The sequence below is a fragment of the Hylaeus anthracinus genome, unplaced genomic scaffold (genome assembly GCF_026225885.1).
Source record: "Hylaeus anthracinus isolate JK02 unplaced genomic scaffold, UHH_iyHylAnth1.0_haploid 11994, whole genome shotgun sequence".
Classification (NCBI taxonomy): Eukaryota; Metazoa; Arthropoda; class Insecta; order Hymenoptera; family Colletidae; genus Hylaeus; species Hylaeus anthracinus.
The window spans coordinates 11922350-11942227 of NW_026534341.1; the positions used below are offsets into that span (position 1 = coordinate 11922350).

Consider the following 19878-nt stretch of genomic DNA (forward strand, 5'->3'; position numbering starts at 1 on the left):
CCTTTATCTATGTGTTTGTACACATTCTTGTTTACAACTGCTGATCAGTTCTTGCTCTCTGATTTCTAATTCTAATGTTTCGTAAGATTTCCAGTCTATCAGTTTGTCGATGTACGTTTTACGATGCGTTACCCGAAAGAAAATAAAATTGATATGATTTTCATTTATGGAGAAAGATCTCCTAATCGTAAATTAGGCCGATTCCTAATCGTAATCGTCCATCATAAAGCAAATGAATCTTACACGTTGAATTTTATTTATTCCAATTTTCTGGGTTAAAGGTCATTTGTAGGTCATATTGTAGTACATGGATGAATTCGTTATTTTGTCAGCTACAACATTACGTTAATGAAAATATATCATTCCATTTAAAAAAACGTCGATGACCTTGAAATTTTATGAAAAAAAAAAAAGACCTTGAAAATTTTGTCCCTTGTACCGTTACATGTGGCTCTTCAAATAGTGTAACTTTGTCCTAAGAAATTCTTTTGTACAACGAAATGTAACGGAGATATTTAGGTGTTCTGTTTCTTCGGACTCACCCTGTATTTGTATTATGTTTGATGATAAAGCAATTCTGTGTTTAATTATAAAATGCATTTTACGAGAGCATTCCGGAACTTTCGCATAAGAACACTGAATCTCTTTTTAGGTGTGGGTAGACGCTGCAACACAGGTGTTCTTCTCCCTCGGGCCGGGCTTTGGGGTGCTGCTGGCTTATGCGAGTTATAATAAATATCACAACAACGTTTACAAGTAAGATATACGCGTGTTAGCGAACTTCATTGCAGGGACAAATCATTTATACACAAATCAAACAGAAACCAGAAGGTGTGCTCGCTCAGAAGTGGAAAAAAAAACGAAGAAGAATCGTTATTAACAAATAATCAAATCTTTAGAATGGCCATTGAATAGATTATTTGGGGAAAGGTTGATTCTGAGAGATTATTAAATAAGAGTTTTTATAGTTTAACGCATTGAACACCACGTCATCCATATATGGGTGTTTTTCACGGAAAAACTAAACAAATTAATTGTGAGAGTTAAATATCAATGAAAATAAACTTGAATGAACTTCTTGAACTTCTTGAAATCTCAATAGTCCGTAAACAAAAGTTAATCACAGTAGAAATTTTCAAGAGTATCAGTCTGGCAGTGAACGTGTTAAATTGGAACTTAAGTGTTTTAAATTCAGTAAATGTTCAATTTATTATTGTTTTATTTTTTCTTTTCTTTTAGCTTTTATAGTAATAGTAGAAAATGTATTCGACGAATAAAGTATCTCCCTGTACATGTCTCACCTATACACGTAGAACAGATCAACAAGTAGCCTTCGCCAAATGTTTTGAAGCTTTACCTGTTGCTTGTCTTTCCAGGGACGCGTTACTAACCAGTCTAATCAACAGCGCAACATCATTCATTGCTGGATTCGTGATCTTCTCTGTGCTAGGATATATGGCTCGTGCAAGCGGAAAGTCCATTCAGGATGTAGCAACCGAAGGTCCTGGTCTAGTCTTTATCGTATATCCTGCTGCTATAGCTACAATGCCAGGGTCCATGTTTTGGGCACTCATCTTCTTTATGATGCTGCTCACTCTTGGATTAGACAGCTCGGTATAGATATTAATACAGTTTTATTAACTGTTGTCTCTTGAAGGATTTTATTTTATATTATTTTATTTTCCGATTGAATTAGTAATAATCAATTTCATTTTAAATTTAACGCTAAACCTATCAAGCCAGTCAATTTGACCCATGTACTTGAAACTACTTTTTAACGTTACTCAATTATTAGTAGTATCTTCACTGCAATATTTGAGGACAATTACAGTGGGTGTAGAAAGTATTCGTACACCGATCAATTTCCAAAAAAAACTATGTGAAATTGTGATTTATTAACTTTTTTTTGTAAACAATGATATTCTATATATTCTTGGAAATGTCTAGAATAGATACAGTACGAAAAGATTAGGTATTTTGTATAATTGAGAAATCAACAAGAAAAAACAATAAATCGATAGAAATACAGAATACAATAAGCAATAAGTATTCGTACAAGTGTTAAATTTTTAAAATTTCATAAGTTAATAAACTACAATTTCACAGAAAAGTTTTTTAGGAAATTGATCGATGTACGAATACATTCTACACCCACTGTATTATACTAGAGAATTAATTTTATTCATAAATTAGTCTGCTTCTTCCCTCTCTAATTACAAAGATATACTTCTTTGTAGAATAGATATGTTTGAGCCTGATAGTTTTAGTGTTAAACAATATTTATTGCGATGAATTATTTTATATTATATTTCATTGTATTATTATATTTATCGTTCAAGGTATTTACCGTAATTGTACACTTTGAAAGTTATTCCTCTTACCAACAAAGTCTATCATAAATAGTCTTTACTTTATATTGTATATATCTCTCTATATCTCTAGATTGTATCATTGATTAAAGGATATGTATCTTTTTTTTTTATAGTTTGGAGGTTCTGAAGCCATAATAACAGCCCTCAGCGACGAGTTTCCTATTATCGGGAACAATCGTGAAATTTTCGTCGCTTTCCTTTTCACATTGTACTTCCTCGTTGGATTAGCGTCGTGTTCCCAGGTAAAGTAAATAAATAAATGAACCAGCAATAAACTATAAAATGCAGACACAGTATGACTTGTCGAGTAATGACCCCAACATTGCCACTTTATTTAAAAAAAACCTAAATGATAAATTATTTCTTTGTTACTCGATATATGTATTACAGACGTCTGCAAACAGATTTTCTAACGAGTCAATTGCTTTCTAAAAAAAATTAATGAATAAAGCTATGATTTTTCCCTCTTAAGGAATCTAATTATTAAATTGTATTTGGATTTTCCACAGGGCGGGTTTTACTTTTTCCACCTGTTGGATCGTTACGCGGCGGGTTACTCAATGTTATTCGCAGTTTTGGCGGAAGCCATCGCCATCAGCTGGATTTATGGAGCTGACAGATTTTGCGCGGATATCAAAGACATGATCGGGTTTTCACCTGGAATATATTGGCGCGTCTGCTGGAAATTCGTCGCCCCGATATTTCTCATGGTATACTGTCTTTCACATAAAATAAAGTTAGAAGAATATATCCACTTGTCTCTTCTGGTATATTTCTATCGTATATTTCATAAAACTAGCTATTTCTTTATATTTTTTCACACTTTTCTCCTCACAAATCTTTTCTTTTTCATTTTAATTATATTATACATTAATTTTAACTGCCCGATGTTAGGTGATGTCCAAAATAACCTTATCTCACTGCACTATTATTTCCAAAATTAATAAAAAAAACTTAGAGATAGTATTCGAGTCATCTTGTTTCATTGTATAAGGAAAATGAAGGAAATTAACGAAGGTACTTTTGAAAATAATCTTTTCTGCTGTTGTAGTTTATTATCGTTTACGGTTTAATGGGCTACGAACCGCTGACTTACGAGGATTACGTCTACCCAGTCTGGGCAAACGTGCTGGGTTGGTTAATCGCGACTTCCTCAATTGCCATGATACCCGGCATCGCAATTTACAAGATCATCGTCACGCCCGGCAGCTTCATCCAGGTAATTATCTTAATCTTAAAGACGGAATTCCACCATAAAACGCGATTTTTTACCTTAATTTTCGGATTTACTTGAAAAAAGAAATCGTAACATCTACCCCAGCGAAAATCGGAGGATATATTCGTTCATATTTCAACTACGTTAACAATTTTTTTCATCGAAAAAATTGTTTTAAAAACATATAGAATTTCGACGTTTACATTTCAACACGCGCCATTTTGTGAATTTTGTCCCTACTATAGCAATGCATATACTATTCAAGAATCATTTTATGCATAATTTTGTGCATTTCTAAGGTAACCTTGCCATTTATTTATAAGGAAAAACCATGCAATTTTTCATTTTTCCTAAGTTACACATCCAACAAAGGATATATAGTTATAAAACTGGTACTTTACTTAACAAAATCGTGAATAAATATTTCTGTTTAAACCACAGTCATAAATGATATACAGAATTAATTTCTACACCTAACAATTTTCAAGTAAATTCGCAATCTGTTAGAGGAAAGACAATAGACGAAATTTGTTTACTAGTAAATTTTGTGACTTAGATCCACATATTTAGATCCACTGTAACGGAAATGAGGTTGAAGAATTAGAAGGTTGGAACTCTAAAGTAACGAAACAACGAGTAAATATTTCTACTTAAACTAGAGTTGTAAATAATTATGCTTAAGTAAAGGCACAGAATTCGTTTCTACATCTAACAGTTCCTAATTAAATTTTACCTTGGATCCTGAACAAGTTTTACCCCGTTGAACACTGCATTCAGTAAAATAAATATTCCTAAAGAAAGACTCCTTTAAACGAATACTCAACAGCCCTGAAGCATCATAAAGAAGTCTCGGAGTTGTTCAAAATTATTCCTGAAATTATTAATAATCGATTAATGTTTGAAATTGTAGAGATTAAGAATCCTCACCACTCCCTGGAGGGACACGCAGCAGAAGAACGCGGATTTAGCCTCGGTGGCAAACGGCGCGGTCCGTCGCAGCTTCATCGCGGACCAGGACTTAAACCTGTCTAACGAACAGCAGGAATTAACCAAGGAACAAACGGAGGTGATGATCCAATCCAGAGAAGGTATTAACGGGGATCCACCTCCGGAGCCGGTCTAGGACAGTGCGGTTGTGATTTTGCACGGTGCACGGTTCCAAGTTTACCTTTGCTAATGTTCCATCGTTGGGGCTTATATTTTCACCGAATCTCTTTGCCTTGAGCCGCAAGGACCTCGAACGCACTCACTTAGACTTTGCGATGCGCACCTTTACGACGATTCTTTACTCCCTGAACGGCGAGGATTCACGACGAGGCCTCTTGCGCAGTGAACTCGTTCAACAGTGAGGAAGAAACCACTTCTCGACGCATCACAATTGATTTATTAACGACAAATTGCCTGACAAACCATTGTAGCTTCTTCTTTCCGTGGACCAGAACAGACTCAGGTTTCTGTAACAAGTTACTAGTCAGATACTTCAAGTTTTCACAGCTTGGCTCTTCGTGGTTGATATTAACAAAGGCTTCTGGGCGCAGCTGTGTCCTTTTGGGATGGATACTATGATGTTTTGGTTGTATCGCAGGTAGATTCTTCGGGATTCGAATGCCGCAACGGTATCGATCAGTGGACTACAGATTTTTATGTATTTAGAGAAAATTTTAATGTGCAAGAAACTACATAATGCACGCAATATGCAATAATATACGAAAACATTGAGAGTGAAGTGCATAGTATAATATTTGTAAAGTAAAATGAATTTCTGTTTGGGTCCAATTTTTGAAGGAACCTTGCAAAGATTTTATTTTGCATAAAGATCCGCTGTTTATCGATAATTTATAGGTGGCATATGTATTTATCGTACCATTTTCCTTTTAAAATATTTAAAAAACGATAGATTCGTAAATTTTATTAGCATGTTCGTTACATTTATTTTTGCCTCTTAAGTTTGAAACATTCAGCACCATCAACTAAATATCTGTTTGTCAGATTCTGAACTTGAAAAGTTACAAATTACGTTTTAAAGTCTAATCGATTATCTTATTATTATTGAAAAAGATTGATTAAATATATTCTTCACTTAATGCTGACGAAATGTCAGAATATCTCACCCAAAAGAGAATTATGTCTTTCTATATTCTTACAAAAACTAAAGAGACGAATTTAGTAACTAGCAATAATATAATATTATGACGAATATTGACATAGTAGCGATAATGTGCTGACATTTTTAAATAAAAAATTCAGTCGATAAGTTTGTTTCTTTAATGAAAGTACACGTTAGGATATGGAACTACATAATTCCATTTTAAACAAAATTTTAAGCGCCCAGAAAGCCTAAAACCAAATACAACCATATCTCAAATGTTTTCAAATAATATCTTCAATTTCTGTTCACAAGCACCTCAAAATCATCGCGTTCTTCAAATGAAATCACATACATAATTTTACTGTGCGCTCTCGTACGAGACAAATAGGAATTAAATTATCGAAATAGAACATTTTTTCAATCATGATATCTTTAGGTGTAGTTGAAGCAACGCTCCTTCATCATCCTGGTGACTAAGATTTCGATTAAAATAGCGTTGCATCAGCTGAAATTGCATAAGAGGATTACTTTCTTTTTTTAAGTCAATAATAATCGATGCTTATTTCGAATTTTCTCATTTTTAAAATCACGAGATTTTCTTTAGAAATTTGCCTAGAGTGTTCAAGAGGTCCAACCTGTAAATATTACAGGCATTATTTAATAACATTTTTCTAAACGAACACAGTATATATTACACCTTTTCTTCTAAACGTTTTTCTAATATTTTGCCTGTCTATGGTAACCATCCTATTCTATGCTAAAGGAGATATTAATTTAAAAAAAAAAAAAAAGACAGTTATTTTTCTCCCAATTAAATACGTCTAACTGAAAATAAAAGAAAAATCATCTCAAACCTTTACTGTAGCGTACAAAACGCCATAAAAAATGTCGTAGATAAATACAGTTAGCGTAATAAGTATTCGTACAGGAACCATTTATTTTAAATTGGTTGCTGTACGAATACTTATTACGCTAACTGTATAAAAAAAGAAAGGATGATTAAAGAATAGTTTTCGTACCCTTCCAAAAGTATTATTTACAAACTGGATATCGGTTCATAGAATTCTCTCTGTACTTAAAACAAAAATAAGAAATTATCAAAAGCTTTGATTTGAATTTCAACAAATTTACTTGAATTTCTTGTAGAAACGTGTAACTAACCCTTTGAGAATAGGATACTTGTAGGGAAGTGTTCGTAAAGTAGACTTTACGTGTATAGCTCTTCTGTAAAATAGTGATAGCATTTTCCAAAACTCGTATGCCTTTTTCCTAGAAGCATAACGAAAACGAACCTTTCGTTACCTATATTTTATTTTGAAACGATATTATCTGAAACACATACGATTAGCAAATGATGTCAAAATGATATCTTTACGTGAATGTTGACAGAAATTGAATTAAACTGCATTAAATAAAAAAAAGAAAAAAAAAAGAAATAGACCTGGTAAAATGTGTTTTTGGGGCATAAACTGAAATAAACGTACAAATTTGGAGACTGTGTCATCAACGTGCGAACGAAAAATATACGAAACAAAGCAGTTTGTTTTTAATCGCCGCGAAGGATTAAACAATAATTTTCTTATCGCTAAGGTTGCATATCGTTGACAGTATTATCATGTCCAATTGTTTCCCGTTTCATTGCTCGACCACTCTTACATAGTCTGGCTTCGATCAGACGTACATGCTGTGTAGACTATACGCAAATTGTAACCACCGTTCAGGTGTAATAATGTTACATTACAATTGTATTAACGTTCAAATGTTATCGAAATAACGAAGCCTATCATCGAAAAGCATTTACGCTTTGTCGATTTAATATTTAGAATAGAACAGTCCTTGGACAGACAATACGATGGAAAAGTAAGAATCGCAGAAGAAATGAAACTTATAGGATGATTTATTTTTAACAGAAATTATGTTTAATATGATTACAGTAAATTATGTATTACACAACAAAATTATTCATCAAAATTTCCGACAAATTTCTAGGGATCGAGATAATTTTTTTGTTATTTGTATTATTTATTTACCTTCTCTTTTTAACATGTTTTATTCTTTCCTTAGGACATTGAACGTAATTATTTAGCAAATAGTAGGCACTTAATTGATCAATTTAATTGTACTTTTTAGTACCTGTTTATTATTTATGGAATTTTACAAGCTTAGTACAAATATAGTTATTATATAAAAGCTTGCTACTTAACTTTTCAAGATAATTCTTATTAGTTGGTTCCTCTAATTTCATTATTATTCCCCATTTTATTAACCTTATCTCTCGAATCATTTTTGACTAATATTTTTCTTTCTATTTTGACTGGTTTATTTTCTTCTAAATAATTATAACAATTATTTGTATTATAATTTCGCAAAATTTGAAAATAATTTTTACACAGACCCACTTTCTGAATCGTTTACTATAACTAATCATTTTTCGTACTTTCTTTAAAAAAAAATATCAAATTGCAAAAAGAATTCTACAAGAATTGTCTGTCACCTCGACTCCGAGAATCGACGATGCAAATGGTTGAGTAGATGTTAAGTATTTGAAAAAAAAAACTATTATTGTGAACTTGTTAGGAAATATTCTATGTGCAGATATACATATATGTACGATATAGTTTATAGCTGTTGTTGTTAGGTACAACGGTACGTGTGTATGTATAATGATATGCGGATGTGTGTGCATACATCTATACATACAGGGTGAACTACTAAAAAATAAAACATGTAAATGTCTCCTGTAATTGTGAGAGTTTCGAAAGAACGTCGTGGATATGATCTAAGCAATTTTAATCTACGATTTCGAACTCAGAAATACATATTGAGTAACTCAGACTAACATTGAATACTCAAAAAAATATTTTCTTTAAAATTTCTTTGATATTTCGTTTATTTCAATATTAAATTGTGTAAAAACGTTATAAGATAAATATTTTATAATTGAATATTATACTCTTTTTACTGCTATGAACTTCAGGAACTACATATTTAGATACATAGGAAATCAAACAAATTTTTAAAAGCAGTTACCACAACGTAAACATAGTAATTTATACTTTATATACAGTCAGTCTCATAAGTATTCAATAGATATCTTCAACAGATAGACATAAAGTACTAATGGAAATGACTGTACATCTTGTTTACGCTTTTAAATCATTTTAATCACGTCCTCGACATCTTTCAGACTCTCACTACTCAAAAAAAGAAAAAAAAAATATTGTGGTGTTCCTTTTAAAGCGAACCATCCTGTATAATTGTATGTTATATTTTATACATCGCATCTGAGTTGCGACCACAGCCATAGGTAGCAGCTCGGGCCTTGTTGACATGATAAATAAACAAATATTCGCAAGAACACGACTATATCATAAGTGAAATAATGTTCTTTCGTTTGCTTCGCAAATTATACTCATCTCAGGTTTATATTGATCGTACATTGCGTCATAGTATTTCATAATTTTGTTGTTGTATCGATTATAAACTTTAATGATGTTAAACTAAACAAATGTGTAATTGATTCACATTTGGATTTTCGTTTGAAGTCATCACGCGTTGCGGATGTACAATTTCACGTGTCGTATAAAATATATCTGTTTCTTTAATAAAAACTTATGAAAAACATCGAGACCAGTATACGTTATTCATCAGCGCTGAAGGATTGCAAAAGTTAATTACTAAAAAGATTCCGAAGTACTCCAAAGTAAGCGAAAGTTATTGCACAAATATGTGTGTTTTATATTCATTCACATACCTAGTATACCCTAAACATTTCATTCTCATATTCCACTAATTGAGATCAATGCATTGCTTTTCATTTAAGGTGATTCCGACAACCGAACAGACGAAACAACCAGTATAGGTTGATGCATACTGGAAGCATAATACCTGCGCCTACGAGATCGCAACCGAACCAACAAACACAGGCTAGAGTAGGTTGCCGCATAGCAGGGGCACCTCTGCACCTACGAAACGGCAACCAAACCGACAAGTCCAGGTTCCCGCATAACAGGAGCACCTTTGCGCCTACGAGATGGCAACCGAACCGACAAACTAGCTAGTATCGGTTGTCATGTAACAGGCGCAAATTTGCGCTTACTGGCTAACAACTTCTGACATCTCCTCACACCTCTCAACATCACCTAACACGCTCCAACACCTCCTAACACCTTCCACCGCCCCATAACACCTTCTAACACATCCTAACACATTCGAACAATTTCTATCACTTCATCACATCATTTCTATTATATTTCTACCACTCAGTATCACTTTTGCACTTTGGCACTTTTCCACTTTTACACAGTACATTTTGGCACTTCGGCACTTTGACACTTACACTTTTGTACTTTTCACTTTTCCGCTTTTCCACTTTTGCACTTTTGCACTTTCCACGTTTCCATTTTTCCACTTTCCACTTTTCCACTTTTCCCCTTTTCCGCTTTTCCACTTTTGCATTTTACACTTTTCCCCTTTCCACTTTTGCACTTTTCCACTTTCCACTTTCCACTTTCCACTTTCGCACTTTCCCCCTTTTCCACTTTACCACTTTACCACTTTTTATATCTAAAGATCTTATTAAAAGTTCGCAGCCATCAGCTCTCGGTATTATTCGCGACGAAGTATTGTTCGTCACGAATAATACCGATTACCAGGTCTCACCACGTGGAGGTTGCTGCGAGTGGAGACCCGGAGATAGAAGGAATCAAAGTTCCTTCGATCTCCCTCTATATAGAGTATACATACGTAGATGCATACTCTACATAGAGTCGACGAGCTTAATGCTAAGTACGAAACTAAGTCCGACTCTGCCAAATAATTATTTGAACTAAATGGCCGGTAAATGGAAATCGCGACACGACGCGACCACGTAACTGGACTTACAGAGTCAGTCCCGTTTCCTTTGGTGAGTCTGATTCGAGAGAAAGACGATCAACGTCTCCGCCAGTACTCTACTCCCTGCATACCTGCTGCCGAAGGCCCAGATCCCAACCTGACAGTGAACGACGTAGGTAGCACCGCGTCGGGGTGTCCTGCCCTGGCGACACCAGGTATGTCTGACGGTCGTAGAGTCCGAAACGGAATTCTACTCTCTGCACAACGTCAGGAGTCCAGGACACGACTTGCATCCGTCTGACGGCTCTTTTGAGCTGCGCTGCGTCGGGAGCCTGGACTTCGCCTGACGCGTACAGAGACTAGAAAATTCCTCGGAGGCGTCGATTGAACTTCTCTCAAATCAGACTCACCAGAGGACGGCAACCGACTTCAGCCAGTCACATGGTTGGCCACTACACTTATCACATCAAGTAATAGTCACCGAAATGGAGAACGGAGTTGCGAGTCCAATATGGACTTACGAACAAACGAAAGAATTGAACAAATGATTAATAATTATTTGGCAGAGGACAGATACTCGTACACGCATGCCTTAAAACTAACCAAACCAAACTAAGATACCCACAACCAATACTAAGCTACGATAACTAAGGGAAACTACAAATAGGAGGGACACGAGACGCGGATACGCGATCGCGAGATCCGTATCGAACGAAGGATCGTCGAAGAATGAGACCGCACCCCTCGTATACCTGTGTCGAGGGTCGCGGCTCGCTATCGAACAAGAGTGGGGCAAGGGCAAACAACAAAGCGGCTCGCCTGTGCGTCTCGAAGTAGAGAAGGGGAAGGGCGAACAACAACCGCGTGACATGTCGTTTCGAAAGCTCGTTGAATGTAAAGAGACAACAATTCGTGAAACATGAATATCACAGCAAAATCATATTCCCCGTCGTTGTTTAAATAACAAGTATTGTTAATAATTAATTTAACTATTGTCAGAAATTAATATTTAGTTGGTCCAATGAATAGATATTAAAATATTGACAAATTTATCACGATTAATGTCTCGAATGAATACTTATTCTGACCCGTAAGTGTTATTAACAATAATCCTATAATGCATTTATAGGAAATTTAAATGCGCAAGAAGCTACGAAATGCAAAAAAGTAACGTTCACGTCATAATATTTGCAGAATAAAATAAATTCCTATTTAGGTTCAATTTTTGTAGGCACGTACGTGAAGATTTTATTTTGCATAAAGATCCGCAGTCTATTTATTAATGTTCAATCGAACACTCAATGATACTGTGTGTATCACAAATGTTTAATTATGTTGGAATTTGGTTTTACTGTAAAATGTACCTCATTTAACATTAAAAATTTATAACAATAATATTTAACACAATGTTTCATAGCATTCATAATCAATACACAATATTTAAAGATTTTAAATAAAATTTTGTATCATTTCATTTGAAGATTTAACAAGATTAAACAATTTTTAATTGTTATGTTCTAAAATCTTGAAGCGCCCACTCTTTTTCAAAATACCGCGCAACGGCTGTGTTTATATGAAACGCTGCCAACTTCTCGAGACAGAAGTCTGCATGAAAAAATATAATATCCGACTTGTTTTCTAATGCATATTGCTCTGGTATTAAACGGGCAAGTTTGCCGAAGTTGAAATATATTAATCTACACTTATTAGTTCGCTTTCCATTCATTTTTGGTTTTGATCTACATTGTACAAATTGTTTTACAGTCGAAAGTATCATACAAAACTTCTTTTTTCTGTCAGCTGCCATAAATCTCCTGTCAAATGCGACGAAAAGTTACGAAATTCAAGTGATTATATTAGGTTGTCCCAAAAGTTACTTTCGCTTGATTAATAAGTAATACATGCACAATATTTTATGTTTTATGTTACATTACTAAATTGTGCACGATTCATTTTGCTCCATTACTGTTACAACATATGAATATGTATGAAATTAGATTGTCTATTTATAATATATAAACACGACCACATAAAGTAATTGAGTGCAACTCGCGAAAGAAACTTTCGGGACAACCTAATATCTAGCAAACTAAACGGTAAATTGAACCCATAATTCACACAGATGTGTATCAAAGTTGTCAAAGTACGAGACAATCACTACAAAGTTATGAGGGTGCTTACGAGACTTTCGCTACAAACTTGGACGTTTTACCACCGATGGCATCACTGGTTAAAATCCGCTCATTGAGCGGCTTAGTGAGTAGTGGTCTTTTTAGGTGCATCCAGTGATATCAGCGGTGGGGAAACTCCATGGAGTAAGCGTGACAAACCCTGTTCTCGACAATTCTATAACATTCGACTTCTCGTTATGCTGATCGATAGTGGGAAAAATGGCGCCTGTCACGGAGGATCTAATCGACGTACAGAAGAAGATTTTTGAGAAAATCGCGAAAAATGAAGTGTCGGAACTCAAAACGATATTGGCAGCAAACAAAATCAAAATGGATTTCGTGGACAATAACAGTATGAGCCCGCTTCAACATGCCTGTTACAAGGGAAACAAAGAAATAGTACAGATGCTTCTCGATCAGGTAGGTTAGCTCTTTAACAATCTAACAAAACGATTAAAACATGTTTGAAATATGTTTATTTTTCTAATAATCATATCATTTCTATTGCTGATGAACAGTGAATAAAATTGCGTAAATTGCGTAAAATTTTTCGCTTTCTGTATCCACACAGTTCAACAGGTAGAACATTAGACAAACAATGATTTGTTAAATCAGCAAACAACATCTTCATTTTCCCGGTTTAATAAGTAAATGTGAATTTCTTTTTAAGTACGACTGAATTTTATCTGCAGGTCTGGTTTGAAGATTGTCAAAATTTATGAAACACCTTACACAAGTATATTGGAGGGAAGAATAATCAACACTGATACAATAAAATTTCTGCTTTTGTGATTCAAATGAAAATTTCTCCTTCAAAATATGAAAATAATTTCCATTTAAAATACTATATCATATAATATATATATAAATCTGATTGCATTTTCAACATATAAGAAGACTTGAAAAGTTTATTTGTGATGCCATTTAGTTAATAATATAGGAAGTCAGTTTAATTTCAACATAATCAATAACAAATACTACCTACTAAACTAATGAATCCATTTAACGTGAATAAAATATTCTTCACAGTATGTTAATTTAATCTTCATTGTTACAGGGAGCAGATGTGAATGCATGCCAACATAAACACGCATATACAGCTCTCCATCTTGCAGCTTTAAGTGGGAATGCTGAGCTGTGTCACCTTCTAATGTCTTATGGTGCACGATTAACAGCAACAAATAGTGTAGGCCGAACTCCAGCTCAGATGGCTGCATTTGTAGGCAATCATAATTGTGTAGCAACTATCAATAATTTCATTCCAAAAGCAGACATAGATTATTATGTGAAACCACAAGGATTAAGGACTGAATCGATGCTTCCACCACACTTGGCAGATTCATTCCACAAATTTATAATGCAAGTCAATGTACATCCTGTACGTGTAGTTATGAATTTACAAAGATGCCCTGGTCTTTTAGAAAATGCTGTCAAGGTAAAATACATAATGTTATGTATAGACTATAGATGTTTATGCAAATATGTCTATAAAACAACAGAAATATCTGAGAAATGTTTTTGTTATTTTCAGGTACAAATCGTGCTAGAATGTATGCGTCATAAAGAAATGAGAAGAGGCGCGGAAACAAATGAGGTAATGGCATTCAAATATCATTACCTAAGTTGTGTCGTGGCTGAAGTAATCAAATTTCAAAAAAGACAAGAAGCGATGAAGGCAGAAAAAAATGAGAAAACAAACGAGGAAGGAGAAGAAAAGAAATCAGATACTATCGAGGTTCTGATAAGAAAATTTTTAAAATGTAGTAAAAGCGATGGTACTCCAGAATATCAGGAAGTTTTCTTAAGGGAATGCGTGAGAGAGTTTCCATACAGGGAAAGCCCAATTTTTCGACAAATGGTAGCGACACTTGCAGCCAGTGATCCACCATCCGCTGTATCGGTAGTATCGGCTGCTATTAATGGACAGCGAGCCTTCTCCGATAGTGCACAAGTTTGCGTAACATGCGGGGAAGATAAAGCTAATAAGAAATGCAGTAAATGTAAAACAGTACAATACTGTGACAGAGAATGTCAGAGACTGCATTGGTTTATGCACAAAAAAGCGTGTACCAGATTAGGCCAGATCTCGATGCCAAGCGCAAAAATAAGCGATGTGGATAAAGAACAAATAAGCAGTGCCGTGAGCTCCAGACTACAACAAAATTTGACCGTTAATTAAGTATGAAAAACGCGAAACTCTATTCCAAACAATCAATTTCGGTGTGCTGTACGTATGTGTTTAATTGTTAATTATTTTTATCACGTTAGAAGACTAAGAAGAAATTTGTTCTACTATATTTTCAGGAAACATCTCGGACGTTTTAGTTTGTAATTATACAGAGAGTAACGGACTTTTTATGTATTACTGTATATTTTTACCTTTTTTTTTTGTCTGAAAAATTCATCACCATTATTAATAATGTACTACATTATTATGTATTATAAATAGTTTCGTTATACGTCAATACTCGGTTACAATGTAATTTCCTCAGGATTGTACTCTTGTGATTGTCATCGCCATAGAAATAAAAAGACACTTATGAATATGTTTCTATCATTTCTATTTTGTACGATTCTTATCATCCTGAGAACTTTCCTTAAAATTATAATTAGAAAAATTTAGAAAAATTATTTTTGTGATCACTGGGGCTGACTCGAGCGCGCTTTACGCTGACCCAAACGTTAGGCCCACTGTCCACGGAAGCGTCGCTGCATCGGCGTATATGGGACATTTTACGTTTACTGTAAAATGCAACGAAAAATCACGAATTCAAGAAATCATATCTAGTAAACTAAATGGTAAATTGAATCCATATTTCACACAGATGTGTATTAAGATGTAAATTTTAAGTTTTCAAAGTTATTAGACAATCTGAACTGTCATCATTTTTGAATCTCCATCTAGCGCCAGAAGTATGAACTATTCCATAACAAACTTGGGCGTTTTACCACCGAGGGCGTTGATTGACTTTTATAATTAGTTTTGTTCCTTCACTGCTAGCTGGGTATCTATTCAAACAAAAGTTTTGTTTTTTAGTTGAATGACTATATAACCATGGACTACTAGTTGCTAACTGTTGCTAACTTCACGGCTGACGTCACTGAACTACGTATACTAACACAATATTTAAAAATACACCACACTTAACAAGTGTTTTAAGCGAATTTTACAGTTTCTTATTAATAATTAATAGGCAACTTAATAGGTTTAATATATAATAACATTTTTCAATTCTTATGTTCATCTATATACATATTATATTTATATTATAACTTTCAATACAACAATACTAATATATTAATATGTTTATAGAAATATTCTGTAATAATACTTAAATAATTTTATTTCCCAACACCGTTAGGAGAGTGTTAGTGGAAATGTATGAAATTGTATATAAATTCTAAACGTAGAAATGTGTAAAATCCGTCGTTCGCTTAATGAAATATAAATGCTCGTTGGCAAACATTATTAAAACAATTAACAATAACGTTACGCATTTTTACATATTTTAGAGAAAGTAGCTTCTTTTTCAATATTCTCCGTATCTTTGGATTTATATGAAAAGAATTCTGTTTGATATACTTATAACTGATCAAAAATGAGATACATAAGGGGAACAATTAAACCCGTTTTGGTCCAAGTACTAGCAAAGAGAATTTTGACCAGCCACCAAACGAGTCCTAATAGTGAAGCTTGTAAACCCAGATGCGCAACCATTAATCTAAAAATTCAAAAAATTAATAAATAACGAAAATATTTATATACAATTTTCAATCAAAGTACTTACACTTTATCTTTGGAGCGTGCTTTCTCTAATGTCTTTGGATGTTCATTATGCAGATATGTTCTGACACCTTGTATCATGTTTACAAAATAATCTTCCCACACTAACGACTTAATATCCAGATTAAAGACTTTTTTATCAGCCTCTGATAGAGAATTATGTAACTCAATCGTGCGAGGACTATGAAATTTCCATTCAGTAAAGATAAAGATTTTCAAACGATCCAATGAGTTGTTAATATTTGTGTGTAACCGTACCAATCTAAAAACAATTATTTCATTTTATAAACGAAGCGCTAAAATTTAAAGAAGTGAATATTTAATAGATTTGAAATTGATTTAATCATAATGCACTTACATTGGCCGTCCTCCTGCTAATTTAGTAACTGTATCCAAAATATATGCAGGAATTAAATGTACGAAAATTGCAGAGAGTCTGAATAAAAAAATCGAGGATACCAATTTAAGATATGGATACCACACTGCGCTTTTCAATGGAAATTTATGTAAGAAGTTATTAATTTTTGATTCCAGGGTTATCCATCTGAAAGGATTGATTGTACTAGATGTACAATGATAAACTTTTAATTCTCTACCACTGTAACAGAAGCATCATTGTTAGTATAATTTTTTTTTTCTATTTAATAAGTAATTTATACGATTAAGTTTTAATATTAAAAAAAAAATGTGATTGTACCCATCACGGTTGACTGCATAGCCTGCAGCAATAAGATTGTTTACAACAATATCCACTGGAATGTAATCATAAATTAAATGCTTTGCCATTGGTAATCTTCTCACAACACCTTTCCCAGCACCCATTAAGAATCCTGCTGGACCATTCTTAGATACTGTCCATCCAGAGACTGGTTCCTTCCATGCTGCTGTTACTGTGAATAAATAACATAATACTTAGATAAAGATTTATAATTTAATAATTTCAAATTTCATTAATTTATACAGAAATACTAGTGCGTTTTAACAAACAAAAAATATTTTCATTTTTAATATACATACTCATGGAAGGACGCACAATAGCAGCAGGAATACGTCCATTCTTAACTTCATGCTCAGCCAAATGTTTTGTAAAAGTGTAAGAATTTGGATGATCTTTCAGTATATTTGGTGTTTCTGTTTCTAAAGCAGTATCGTCTAATTTCTCTACTAATCTGGTTAATTCATTTACATCAAATGGTGCAGGATACACACGTTCTTCGACTTCAAGCAACACTGAATTAACATATGCACTGGAGACATGTACTAATGCCTAAAGAAGAAGAAAATAATATGAATAATTCCAATTACCATAACTGGATTTAATAAAAATAAGGAGCTCACCTTGAGATCTCTTATTTCTTGACAAAGTTCCACAACTCTGCGTGTTCCCAATAAGTTAACTTTTGTTGTAGACCTCAGATCTGCTTCAAAATCTAATGTTGCAGCAGAATGAAAAACAATTTGAACATCTTCCACCAATGTCAACCTATCTACGGATGACAGACCTAAATTTTCTTCTCCCACATCACCAGCAACAGGAATCAATTTTTTGAAGAGGTGAGTCTTATTTTCTTCCTTTAATCTATTGAATACCTGAAATAGTAGAACAAAACAATATATTATTGTATGTTATGTATAGCAAACAATTTATAAAATTCCAGTAACTCCTGTAAATATTCAGGGTATTAAGAACAAAATAAAAGTACTATATGGCTATAAAAATTTCACAAGTCAAAAATTGATAATTTTGAGTAGGTTATCATATCTATTTCCAATTTCGAACACATTCGTACCGAATTTTTCTTGATATCTTCCAGTCTCTCCTCAATGGCTTTTCCCTTTTTTGGTCGAACCAATAAATAAATATTCTTCAAATCAGGAACACAACGTAGTAGTTTCTCGATCAGGCAAACACCGAGGAAACCTGTACCGCCAGTAATAAACACAGTTTTCCCGTTGTAGAAACTTGGAATGTCCGGTACCATCGTAATTGCTTTATTTTCGAAAATCTCTGTTTTGATCTCGCTTCAAGACGTCGCAGATCAAATAATGTAATTACGCGTTTATTACGAATCCAAACACAGTGCTAGAACGCATGGAAAAAACTGCCGGAAAAACACACAACACTTGCTTCGCTGGTTCGTCACAAACTGAGTGAAACTGAGAAGTCAGAACTTCGGGTAGAGACTGCTGGAACAACTGTGGACAATTGGTGGGACAATCGAAAGAATAAAACTAGTATGAATTTAGAAAATCAGTATGAAATTTAATCGTGCTTCAAGGCTTGTATAGATTCAAATACGAATAATATTTTGCGTAGAGGAGAATTATGAAACGGATAAAAAATGTCTGGCAGTAGGAGCTAAAGAGGCCATTCAATACCAATGATTAAAAAATTCATTAGTGTTATTTGTATATTACGTACAAAAAATATGTAGAACATGAAAATACTTATATATATATATATATATATGTATACAAGGTCGAGTAAATAATACGTGCTGGTAGATAAAACGACAAATTTAAAAAAAAAAAACGGTAGTAGAACGGTAAATATGTTCGTTTACTTCGGTTACACTTTCACAAATCATGCTTGATCGAATTTCTAGTGCTTTCTATCTCCATTTACTGTTCCTACCAGATTTGTCCTAAAAAATGATCGAGATAGAAATTATTAGAATAATTTTCAATCCTACTTGTTTCAAAATCTTCTAAAAAAAACCAATTTATAATTAAAATGTGTACAAGCTTGATGCTTTTAGTAATTGATACTTAAATTATTTACATATTTTCAAGTTAATTTCAAATATCAAATGATAATTAATATAGGAAATTAGATTAGAAATCATTGAAGAAATCTATCGACTGTTGAATTTCGAATGTCCATCGATTTATTATTCGTAGAAAATGTGCAAAGTGCGTAAATATGGTATTTTATTTGCAAGCTTCATTTAAGTATAGGTTCAAATTGTTCCACGTTACTGGTTGCAAACGTAATTTGCATAGCATCAAAAGAGACGGTATGTATAGTAGGATACGCATAGTTGGCGAATTCATTTTTAAAATGATATTCTCTGTTTTTAAATATCTGTTATTAATTTATATATCGAATTTAAACAATAATATTAATAAATGGTAAACATTCATTGAATAAATCTTTTTTCGTAATGGCTAGGAGTGGTTGTGCCGAAGATTTTCTTTGGAAAAGTAGAAAATAGATGTAATATATTCCTTAATTATGTAAATGACATATAGCACCTTCGCGTCTCTACACGATATCACATATATATACTATACCTTGAAGGGACCTTTGCTCCCTTCACGTGAAGGTGACAACGTACGTCGTCAGTCAAACAACTACATTTATAGTTTAAGAGGAAAAGAGTTGCACAATATTTGATTGTACTACGACC

General features: G+C 33.5%; 3 protein-coding genes across 4 annotated transcripts in view; 2 read left to right on the forward strand and 1 right to left on the reverse strand.

Moving 5' to 3' along the window:
- Positions 1 to 7565, forward strand: part of LOC128888553 (sodium-dependent dopamine transporter) — a 32088-nt gene extending 24523 nt beyond the window's left edge. The window contains exons 7-12 of the mRNA XM_054145519.1: positions 653 to 756; positions 1377 to 1614; positions 2486 to 2614; positions 2882 to 3082; positions 3424 to 3591; positions 4499 to 7565. Of these exons, the coding sequence (XP_054001494.1) occupies positions 653 to 756; positions 1377 to 1614; positions 2486 to 2614; positions 2882 to 3082; positions 3424 to 3591; positions 4499 to 4711 (1053 nt within the window). The 3' untranslated portion in view covers positions 4712 to 7565. The remainder of the gene's footprint in view (positions 1 to 652; positions 757 to 1376; positions 1615 to 2485; positions 2615 to 2881; positions 3083 to 3423; positions 3592 to 4498) is intronic.
- A 5239-nt stretch (positions 7566 to 12804) lies between these two features.
- LOC128888594 (ankyrin repeat and MYND domain-containing protein 2) lies at positions 12805 to 15228 on the forward strand. 2 transcript variants are annotated; one of them, XM_054145609.1, is made up of 5 exons: positions 12805 to 12828; positions 12896 to 13104; positions 13742 to 14119; positions 14216 to 14911; positions 14989 to 15228. In XM_054145609.1, coding segments are annotated over exons 1-4 (1236 nt in total). In that variant the 5' UTR covers positions 12805 to 12827; the 3' UTR covers positions 14864 to 14911; positions 14989 to 15228. The 2 variants fall into 2 exon arrangements, with proteins under 2 accessions (XP_054001584.1, XP_054001583.1); XM_054145608.1 differs by having other exon boundaries at positions 14216 to 15228.
- A 691-nt stretch (positions 15229 to 15919) lies between these two features.
- On the reverse strand, positions 15920 to 18801 carry LOC128888575 (putative fatty acyl-CoA reductase CG8306). The gene is made up of 7 exons (XM_054145563.1): positions 18259 to 18801; positions 17807 to 18058; positions 17486 to 17735; positions 17166 to 17358; positions 16827 to 17066; positions 16473 to 16730; positions 15920 to 16406 (listed from the first exon to the last, which is right to left on the reverse strand). Exons 1-7 carry the CDS (start codon positions 18448 to 18450, stop codon positions 16268 to 16270), a joined length of 1524 nt encoding a protein of 507 aa, XP_054001538.1. The 5' UTR covers positions 18451 to 18801; the 3' UTR covers positions 15920 to 16267.
- Between the last annotated feature and the right edge of the window lie 1077 nt (positions 18802 to 19878).

Excerpts from the sequence above, each read along its gene's own strand:
- LOC128888594 (XM_054145608.1), top strand. Across the intron at positions 13,105-13,741 it reads TACAGATGCTTCTCGATCAG|GGAGCAGATGTGAATGCATG; the intron begins GTAGGTTAGCTC and ends TCATTGTTACAG. Across the intron at positions 14,120-14,215 it reads TTTTAGAAAATGCTGTCAAG|GTACAAATCGTGCTAGAATG; the intron begins GTAAAATACATA and ends TGTTATTTTCAG.
- LOC128888575 (XM_054145563.1), bottom strand. The coding sequence starts at position 18,450 with ATGGTACCGGACATTCCAAGTTTCTACAACGGGAAAACTGTGTTTATT. Across the intron at positions 18,059-18,258 it reads AAGATATCAAGAAAAATTCG|GTATTCAATAGATTAAAGGA; the intron begins GTACGAATGTGT and ends CTACTATTTCAG. Across the intron at positions 16,731-16,826 it reads TTAGCAGGAGGACGGCCAAT|ATTGGTACGGTTACACACAA; the intron begins GTAAGTGCATTA and ends AATTGTTTTTAG.